Source organism: Cicer arietinum, chromosome 5, assembly GCF_000331145.2.
Source record: "Cicer arietinum cultivar CDC Frontier isolate Library 1 chromosome 5, Cicar.CDCFrontier_v2.0, whole genome shotgun sequence".
NCBI lineage: Eukaryota > Viridiplantae > Streptophyta > Magnoliopsida > Fabales > Fabaceae > Cicer > Cicer arietinum.
The window spans coordinates 5,079,952-5,090,095 of NC_021164.2; the positions used below are offsets into that span (position 1 = coordinate 5,079,952).

General features: G+C 32.1%; 1 protein-coding gene across 1 annotated transcript; it reads right to left on the reverse strand.

Annotated features, from left to right (window-relative positions):
- Positions 1 to 261: 261 nt before the first annotated feature.
- Positions 262 to 1,706, reverse strand: LOC101490722 (strigolactones hydrolase CXE15-like). The gene has a single exon (XM_004499713.4). It carries the CDS (start codon positions 1,457 to 1,459, stop codon positions 443 to 445), a length of 1,017 nt encoding a protein of 338 aa, XP_004499770.1. The 5' UTR covers positions 1,460 to 1,706; the 3' UTR covers positions 262 to 442.
- Between the last annotated feature and the right edge of the window lie 8,438 nt (positions 1,707 to 10,144).

Below are 10,144 nucleotides of genomic sequence, written 5' to 3' on the forward strand. Positions count from 1 at the left end.
TTTAAATGCAAATATTTGAAGAGAAAAATGGTTGAAAAAATATATTAATTAATTGAATTTAGTTTTAGTGCAAATAACCAAAGAAATATATATGAATTAATCGGTGCCTATAACGTTTCCTGTTACTACTATACTAAATTTTAATAAATTTTCTTTTACATAATTATATAAATAATAGATAAAATTTAAGTAAACCGATATAAGTTGAGTACAAGATGAACTGACGTCATTACTTACGAAAAAGTGAAAAAATACAATAAATAATCGAAATTGACATTATGTATTTATTATTAAAATAAGAGAGGTTGCAGCACATTTATAGTTAAAAATAACTACTCACTCAATCCCACCAAGTGGAACATATATATATATATAGCAACAAAAATAGACACTCTTGATCAATTAATGCACACTACTACAAATCAAAACAAGATATTAAAATTTAGTGGTTTTCAATGAATTCTTTGACCCTACCAATTAATGCATTCATTTCAGCATTAACATTGTGGTCCAAATCCACAGCCATTTTGTTGAGATAGAAACTATGTGTCATTCCCTTGCTCACAAAAAGGTCCACATCTTTATTGGCTTTTTTCATGGCTTCATAAAACTCCATTTGTGTATCGTTAAGCAAATCTTTTTCAGCCACGCAAAGAAGAAATGGCGGCAGTTTCAGGCCGTCAAGAGGCGGCGCCGCCTCGCCCATTGGGCAAGTGATGGGGTGGTCTTTGTTGCTTCCAATTGGTAGTGCCATCCTCAAGAACTTGTCCATCATGTCCAATGTTAAAAATGGTGATTGTGGCATTTCGAGTTCGGATTTGCTCCGGTATGACCGGACAAATCCAGGATGAATGGGAATTGCTCCGGCGAGCCAAATTGGACTCAAGTCGATGGACCCCACTCTAGCAGCGACTTCATGGACTAAGTTTCCTCCGGAGCTATCTCCTATGAGGAAAACTCGACTGAAGTCGCCGTGTTCTTCAAGCCACGGGTCACTTACGTCTCCCCTGGCCACTGACTGAAGCCACTGGAGGGTCGTAAACCCGTCGTCAATAGCGGCGGGAAGACGATGCTCTGGGGCTCGTCGAAGAAATGGGGAGACGCAAATGGACCGAGTAGACCGGACAAATCGTGTATAAACGTGGTAGTACATGAACCAATCCGGTTCACTAATGCAAAAACCTCCACCATGGAAGTGAATGAGTATAGGCAATTTGTGATTGTCCTTTGGTGTTTTCTCCGGTAGGTATATACGGGCACGGTGGATTAACCCGTCATGGGTGGTGGTGGTGGTTATGTCACGAGTGGCAACTGCTTCAATGAATTGTGTATGGGGAGAGACCGGTTCAAGCATGAAATTAACCTCAGGCGGTCCGGTCCAAGATCGTTCAACCGAACCGTCATTGTAGATTCTAAACCAACCGGACACCTCATCCACTACCTTCTTTTCTTGAACCATGATAGCTTAGTAATGAAAATTACACTAAGATGAAATATATGTCTCTTAGAAATGTTGTTGTAATGAATTAGTGTGAGTGTGATTCATTGAACTTCTTCTACTTATATAATGGAAAAGAGGGGTTGTGGGTAGTTAGTGTTTGAGTGTGTATGGAAATTGTGATGATAGATCAGCCTATGGTTTGAACATGAGAAACTTCTCTATAATTTCTAGTGAGAAATTAGTGATGTGTGACTTGGAAATAATTAATGTTAGAAAATAATGACTCACCTTAGTATGAAACGATTAGTCAAATATAGATAGTGTCCAAATATTGACGTCACCATTCCACCCACTCAAGAATTTGAACCAAATTAAGAAAAAAACACTATCGTTTATTCAGGGATGAAGTGCACCTATCCTAAGCCACAGATACTAAAAGACAAGGGTGTAGCCACAAATTAAAAGATAAGGGTGTATAATATATGAAAAATGATTGTCAGTAGCAAGTTATATGCCTCGTTTTTAATTGATTTTTCTATTTTAACTAATTAATTGGATGGTGTATGATTAATTTTTCTATCTTATAATTTAATTTTCGTGATTTATTGTGAAAAAATTCATAGTACTATATAACATTTCTTGCAAAATATTATGAATTCTCCATTAAAAAAATGTAAAATATTTATTGTTGCGACAAAAGCAGTGACGAAAGATAAAGAGTTATAAGTGTATTATTTAATTGATTTGGTAAATTTAATCCATTAGATGTATGGCTATTTTTTTCAATTTAACATATTAACTTTCGTGATTTATTGGTGAAAAAGTACTATACAGTATAAAAAACAATGGAATTGATACAAATATCTTCGTACTCAGTTGAATAAAACCAGATTTTTTCGGTTTATTTTAATATATAATTATAATGTCTTATTTTTAAAAATTGATAGAAGTATATGAATTTTTATTTTGGAATTATTTTGTATCGTCTAATTATTTTTCGAGCATAATATTTTCTCGTTACTTAATTCTCTTCGAGTCCCTGTTTCATCTTATATAATATTATTGTTCGTATATTCTGTATTTAGTAGTTTTATATACCCTTAATTTTTAAATTTTGTGTTAGAATCCACCAAATTTTTAAGAATGCATTATTTGTATAGACACCAATCACAGTCATTTTTTTTTTTCTCATAAAAGTAATTTTATTAAAATGACGTCAAATATTATATATTATATATATATATATATATATGACGTGTTTACTTTCCAAATGAATTCCACTATAATTTTATTAGTATTATTTTATTATTATCAAACAAAAAAAAAATGTACTTATAATGTTTGCCTCGTGGCAGCGCTGGAAAAAGAAAACAAGGAAGGAAGAAAAAGAAGTTTCGTGGTAATTGGTCCAGAGCAAGCTTGTTTTCTTTGATCTATAATTTTAATATATTATTTTTATCCATCAGTTTGTTATTTTAATATAATTTTATTTATTAATTATTATAGTGAAAGTTTTTTATTAGACTACATTTTATGGTTTTTATTTTTTCATTTTAAAAGAAGTTTTTCACGTTAAAAATTGTGTGTCTCATATTTAATTTTCTACCAATTATTGTTGCTATGTGAAATTATATTTTCTAGGCTAAATACCACTTGTAGTCCCTTAACTTAATTTCAGTTAACATTTTAGTCCTTTATCTTTTTTTCTTTCTGATTTGGTCATTTATTTTAATTTTAAGTGACAATTTGATCTTTTATGTTTTAAAATGTTAACAATGTTATCCTTTTTTTTTTTACAAAAATTCAAAATTTCATCAAAATTTTCAAACGTTAACTGGACTTAACTTAATTTCAAGTAATGTTTTAGTCCTTTATTTATTTATATATTTTTTCCCCATTTCAGTATTTTATCTTTTGAAATAATTTCAATTTTACCCTTTAAGTGGGTTTCTGTTAAGACAACGTTAACAAATTTCTTCCTCCGTTTTCTTTTCAATTTTTTTCTCTTTCACATTTATAAATCTGTTGTTTGGTATTATCCTCTCCCACTGATTTTCCTCTTCTCGTTTTCCTCTTCTTATTTTCCTCGTCTCGTTTTCTTCTCCCATCTCTGTGAAATCGTAAATCCATTTCAACGATAACTAGAAGGAATCGAAGAACACACCATCGAAATCAAGTTTCAAGAAATCGTAAACCCGCATTGAGAGGAGAAGAAAGGTAATGTGTTTATTGATTCTGATGTTTAGTGACCCGATTTGTTTTAGGGTTTAGTTGGGTCCATATGGTATTTATTATTTGCATGTGTTTGATTTTTGAATGAGTTTATTCTTGCATGTGTTGTTTATTTAGGTCCATGGTTTGTGGTCCACACATACATATTCCTTCCTTTTTTTCTAAGATTATGGGGTCAGATTTGTGGTCCCTACCATTTGATTATAGTTTTCTATTAATGAGCTTTTATTATAGTTTTGTATAAAAAGCATAATAGATGTCTTTTTTGTTGATTTCACCATGGAGGGTATTTTTTGGATGACACAATGGAAGTGTACCAAGGTGAAGTTTCAAATTGGAAATGTGATGCTGACAGGTGGGGTTACTTTGAGATTTTTGATATTATTAAACAAATGGGGTATCCTGAAGTTATTAGTATTTGGTATGAGGTGTGTGGTGAGAAAAAGTTTCTGGAAAATGACATTGGGACAATGGAAATGGTAAATTTTGCCAAGGCTAATGAGAAAGTGAATTTGTATCTTATTCATCTAGTATCTCAGCCCATATTTGTGGATAATATGCAGACTGAGGCTGAAAAAGATAAAGCTAAATAGGCCCATGAACCAACCCAAACAGGCCCACAACATGTGGATAATGTGCATATTGAGGCTCAAGAAGTTGCTCAAGTAGGAAATGATACACATGAACCAACCCAAAATGCAATCCAAACAGAAAACAATATTGAGTTTGATAGTGAAGATAATGATGTTAATGTAATTTTTGGAGACTCAGATGATGAATTGCCCATGAATGACGGGTTTGATGAGTTCCAAATAGGTGGTGATGGACTTGAAGGACAATGAGCGGTAGGTGGCAAGGAAACTGAGTGTCAAGTTGAAATTGAGAAGAGGAATTGTGCAAATAAGAAAGGATCTAATACTAACAAAAATAAGAAAGAAAATACTGGTAAGAAAAGAGGGAGACCTAAGAAGATTCATGTTGAGAAAGAACGTGTAATGCAAGAGGCTAATGTGTCAAGTGATGACACTTTTAATTTGGCTTCAAATAGAAAGGAACATGTAATGCAATCTGAGAAGGAATTATTTGATGAAGAATATTTTACAGAGGAATTGGAAAGTAATGATTCACAAGAAATTGAGAAGTATCCTTTATTTATCATGCAAAAAGAAAAAAGGAAGATTATAAGTGGGTTTTAGGAACCCTTTTCACTGGTAAAGAAGAATTTAAGGAGGCTATAATGGGAGGGATTTGAAGTTTATAAAAAATGACAAACTAAGAGTGAGAGTTAAATGCAAGGAAGGTTGTGAGTGGTTTGCCTATCGTGCAAAGTTACCTGATGAAGATACATGGCAACTTAGTAAACTAGTTGACACACATTCATGTAATAAATCGTATAAGTTCAAATTTATGAGATCAAGTTGGCTCGGGAAAAGATTGTACTCAATAGTGAAAGAGAACCCGAACATAAAAATTACAGATATTTCTAACAAGGTTCAATTACAAATGGAATGCTGGAGTGACTAAGATGAAGGAATTCATGGCACGTAGGGTTGCAATTGATATGGTTGATGGATCATTCAGAGAGCAATATCTAAGATTGTATGATTACTGTCACGAGTTATTAAGATCAAATCCAAATTGTACTGTTAAGTTAGAAATCCAAGCTAGAATTTCAGAGGTAACTGATTATGTCGACATACCACTTTTACCAAGTTTTCAACGCCTATAAATGTGTCTTAATGGATGTAAAGAGAGTTTCCTGACTTGTAGACCAATAATTGGTCTTGATGGTTATTTCCTTAAAGAGTATTATGGGGGTATGATTCTTGCTGCTGTGGGTAGAGACCCAAATGACCAAATGCTTCTAATTGTTGTGGCTGTAGTTGAAGGTCAGACAATAGGTTCATGGACTTGGTTCCTTAAATTATTAATTAATGACGTGGGTGGACAACAAGCATGCAAATATTATGGCTTATGCATTCCTTATGAATGAATGAATTATGCATTTCAATTATGATTTTCTGAGATTCATAGTACCATGTTGATTTTATGATTTTTATCAATTTAAATTTAATGTTGAATAATACAATTGCAGACAAATCAAACATTAAATTGACAGTAATAATTAAAGAAAGAACAACCAAGTTCATTGGAGTCACAATTGATGCAAAAGAAAATTGCATTAATAGTTTCAAATGCCATACAACAAATCTACCATATCAACCTCAAGAAAATTACATCATCTACAATAAGCTAATTTCAGAGCTAAGATCAACCATAAAGCAACATATGCTACACCAAACAAAACGCATAAAAATAGCAACAACTTCATCTTAATAATGGTTGACTTGTGATCTCCATGCATCTTCAAAATGACATTCTTAAGAGTCATAATCTCCAACTCCTTTTGGGGGTGCTCTAAACATTGTATATGTATCTGTTGTGGAGTTCTTTGTTGTGTTTGAGGCCTATAGTCTAAATCCCAAACAAAGTAATTGCATCTACATTCAATGTCATAACTCTACAATTGATGAACAAAGACAACATAAAAATAAAAATTTAACTGAACTAATCTCAAATAAATAAGAAGAATTCAATATTACAAATCAACAAGAATCGAATAACAAATTTTTTATCTGAACCAAAAATCATAAATCTAAAACCCTAATATGAGAAAATCAATCTGAAAAACAAAATCCTGAAATCCAATCTAACAACCTCAAATAAACAAGGTATTGTTGCTTATCACAAAATTCCTACAACCCTAAAACTTTCTTCCTCTGTTTGGACCCCATTTTGTCACTGTGCGCATCACATGTTTCAAACCACAAGCACAATTTGGCAGCTCATGAATTCCATTGGAAACGAAAGAACCATAGTTGGAGGACTGTGTATTTGACCCATTTGTACATGAGGTGGCCATGGATTTTGAGTTTTGGGAACCGCGAATATGATTTTTCATGGATGGGAGAAGAAAATGATAAGAGGAAAACGAGTGGGAGAGGAGAAAACCAAACAAGGGATTAGGAAATGTGAAAGAGAAGAAAACTGAGAAGAAAACGGATGAGGGAATTTGTTAACATTGCCTTAACGGAAACCCACTTAAAGAGTAAAATTGAAATTATTTCAAAAGATAAAATACTGAAATGGGAAGAAAAATAAAGGATAAAGAACTAAAACGTTACCTGAAATTAAGTTAAGGAACCACAAATGTAATTTAGCCAAATGAAGGAGGAAAATAAATGTCTAAATATGATTAAGATTAACTATTCTAATTACACACTTTGAAAGACTCTCATGGAAGACATGTTATACAGTAAAAATTTGTATGATCATATTAAGGTGACACTGTTGATAAATCTACCGATAAATGGAAGAAGATGAATAGAAAGGAAGTGGAGTTGATCAAAAAATTGTTGGATCTGAATGTATATCCACATGTTGAAACTTAAATAGATGCCAAGAAGATGTGAGATAAATTAAAAGAGTTGTATGAACGAAATAATGTGCAAAATAAAACATTCTTAATTTGGAAATTGGTGAATATGAAATACAAAGATGAAGACCTAATGGAAGAGCAAATGAATATTTTTGACAATACAATGGATCAGTGGACAACGACAAATATTAAATTAGATGATTAGTTGTTATTGTTGATTTCTTTGCCTATTAATCAGGAAGTCTTTGTTGTGACATTGACCAATTCAGCTCCGAGTGAAAAGTTGAAAATGTCAACAATTAAAGATAGCGTGTTGAATGAAGAAGCTCAAAGAAAGGAACATGGATTAATTGGTTCTTTCACAAAGTTTGAAACACTAATTACAAAGTCACGAGAGAGAAGTCAATCAAGACACTTCCATAAATGCGACAACTCTAAAAGTCTTAACAAGTTAATGAAGTGATATGCTACCATTGTGGCAAAGTAGGTCACATAAAAAGAAATTTCGAGTTCCTTAAGAGGGATCAATGAATGGAAAGAGATGAAGACAAAGAGAAATATGATAAAGATATAACAAGAATTTCATATGTTAGTGATGTCTACATTGTTTGTGATGATAATTCCATAAACCTTACATGTCAGAATTCAACTTGGATTATTGATTCGGGTGCCTCATATCATGTTACTCATAGGCGTGATTTCTTCTCATCTTACAGTTTTGGTGATTTTGGCACGGTAAAAATGGAAGATGAAGGAGTATCTAAAATTATGGTTATAGGAGATGTTTGAGTTGAAATTGGGATTGGTTGCAAGTTTCAATTGAAGAATGTTAGACACGTTCTTAGTATTCGTTGCAATTCCATTTCAGTGAAAGCATTGGAAATTGCGGGTTATCACACTTACTTTGGTGGCGGTGGTATATGTAAAATCATCAAATGGTCCCTATAAGTTATAAATAAGCAAAGTTTCACTTCTCTCTATAGAATGTCTACGAAGCTATGCAATGAAGAAGTGAATGCAATTTAAGATGCTTCTTCTGATTTATGACATATGTGCTTTGGTGACATGAGTGAAAAAGGACACAACATACTTGCGAAGAAAAGTTTTCTTCCAATAAAAGGTACGTATTTGAAAACTTGCACTCATTGTTTTGCTAGAAAACAACATAGAGTTTATTTTCATAAAACTAGTCATCACAGGAGACAAAATATTATTGATTTAGTTCATAGTGATGTTTGTATGATGGATAGTAAATCTCTTGGTGGTGCATCATATTTGTTACTTTTATTGACGACCACTCTAGAAAAGTGTGGGATTTTCCTTCAAAATCTAAAGACCAAGTACTTGGAGTCTTCAAGCATTTTCATGCAAGTGTTGAAAAAGAAAAAGGAAGGAAATTTAAATGTGTTTGCTCAAATAACGGTGGTGAATACAAATGTCTATTTGAAGAGTATTATAGAGAACATGATATAAGGCTTGAGAAAATATTTCCAAATATACCTCAGCATAATGGTGTTGTATAGAGAATGAATCGTATGAAAGTGTTTGACTACATATGTTTTGTTCACATTCCAATAGATGAGAGGTCTAAGTTTGATAGTAAATACAAATAATGTAGATTCGTCGATTACGGTGGTGAAGAATTTGGTTATAGATTGTGAGATCCAATGAAAAAGTACCTTAATGGATGCAATTGTAGCGACCGGTGAAAAAGTGTCGAAGAAATCTATATTTTCTGTTTGTCTAAAACCTTTGGCTACAAGGCGAGCCTTGTGTTTATCAACAGTTCCATCGGGTTTTAGTTTCTATTTCAAAATACATTTACATCATGTCGATTTGCAACCAGGAGACAAGTCTACTAAATGTCAGGTTATGTTAGATTCTAGAGAATCCAACTCATCGTTGACAACTTCTTGTTGTAAATATGTATACAAAGATGACAAAGCTTCTTGAAGATTTGTAGGATTCTCTTCTAAGGATTCTCTTTCTTATTTGAGTTTGTGTTTTGCCTTGTTTGATGTTTTAAGTGCTCCTTTTCACAAGAACGTGATTTGTTTCGTTGCCCCACTATTTCTCGATTAGAAAGGAAATTTATTTTCATAGAAGTCAACATCATTTGACTATATGATCGCTTTTGAATTTAGGTCATAAAACCTATACGCTTTTTTTTACTGCATACCCAATAAATACACATTCATAGGCTCTACTAGAGAAACTTGAGATATGGGATTCTGACATAAGTCAGAGATCCCCAAGTTCGGAAAAAAAAAAAAAAAAAAAATCTGGTTGTCTTTTCTTCAAAAATCTCATAAGGAGATGTTTTGTTTTTATATTTAAGAAATCTATTCAAAACATAGCAAACAATCAATATAATTTTCCCCCACTAATGAGATGCAGCACCAGAGTTAAGCATAATAGCAACAACTACTTCAGTAAGAGTTTTATTCTTTCTTTCAGCTTTACCATTCATTTCATGTGAATATGATGCAGCTGTTTCATATATAATTCCATGCAATTTATAAAACTCATTAAACAAACTAGAACCATATTTGGTTCATTTATCGCTACGAAACATCTTAATATTTTTACTAAATTGATTTTCAATTTCGTTACAAAAATTCTAAACATGTTAACCGTTTCACTCTTATTGTTCATTAGATATACAAAATTATAGTCAACACAATCATAAATAAAAGTGATAAAATAACGTTTCTTAAAGTCTAATCAAGTTCACATATATCATATTGTATTAAATCTAAAAGCTCAGATTCTCTAGAATTATTTAAAGATAACTTTAGAATTAAACTTCAGTTACTTAAATTTGAAATCACACGACATGTAAGTAGGATGAGACATTTAATTAATTTTAACATTTAATTTAAACATGCCGTCAATGGCGTACCATTTGTCAAAAAATATAATATTTAGAATTGGTGTACAAATACGCCCTTATAGAGTAAGTAAACTTTGCCTAATTCAAAATAAAACCATAAACAATTTTTTTTTTAATCTCTGGAGACGAGTTATCAAAC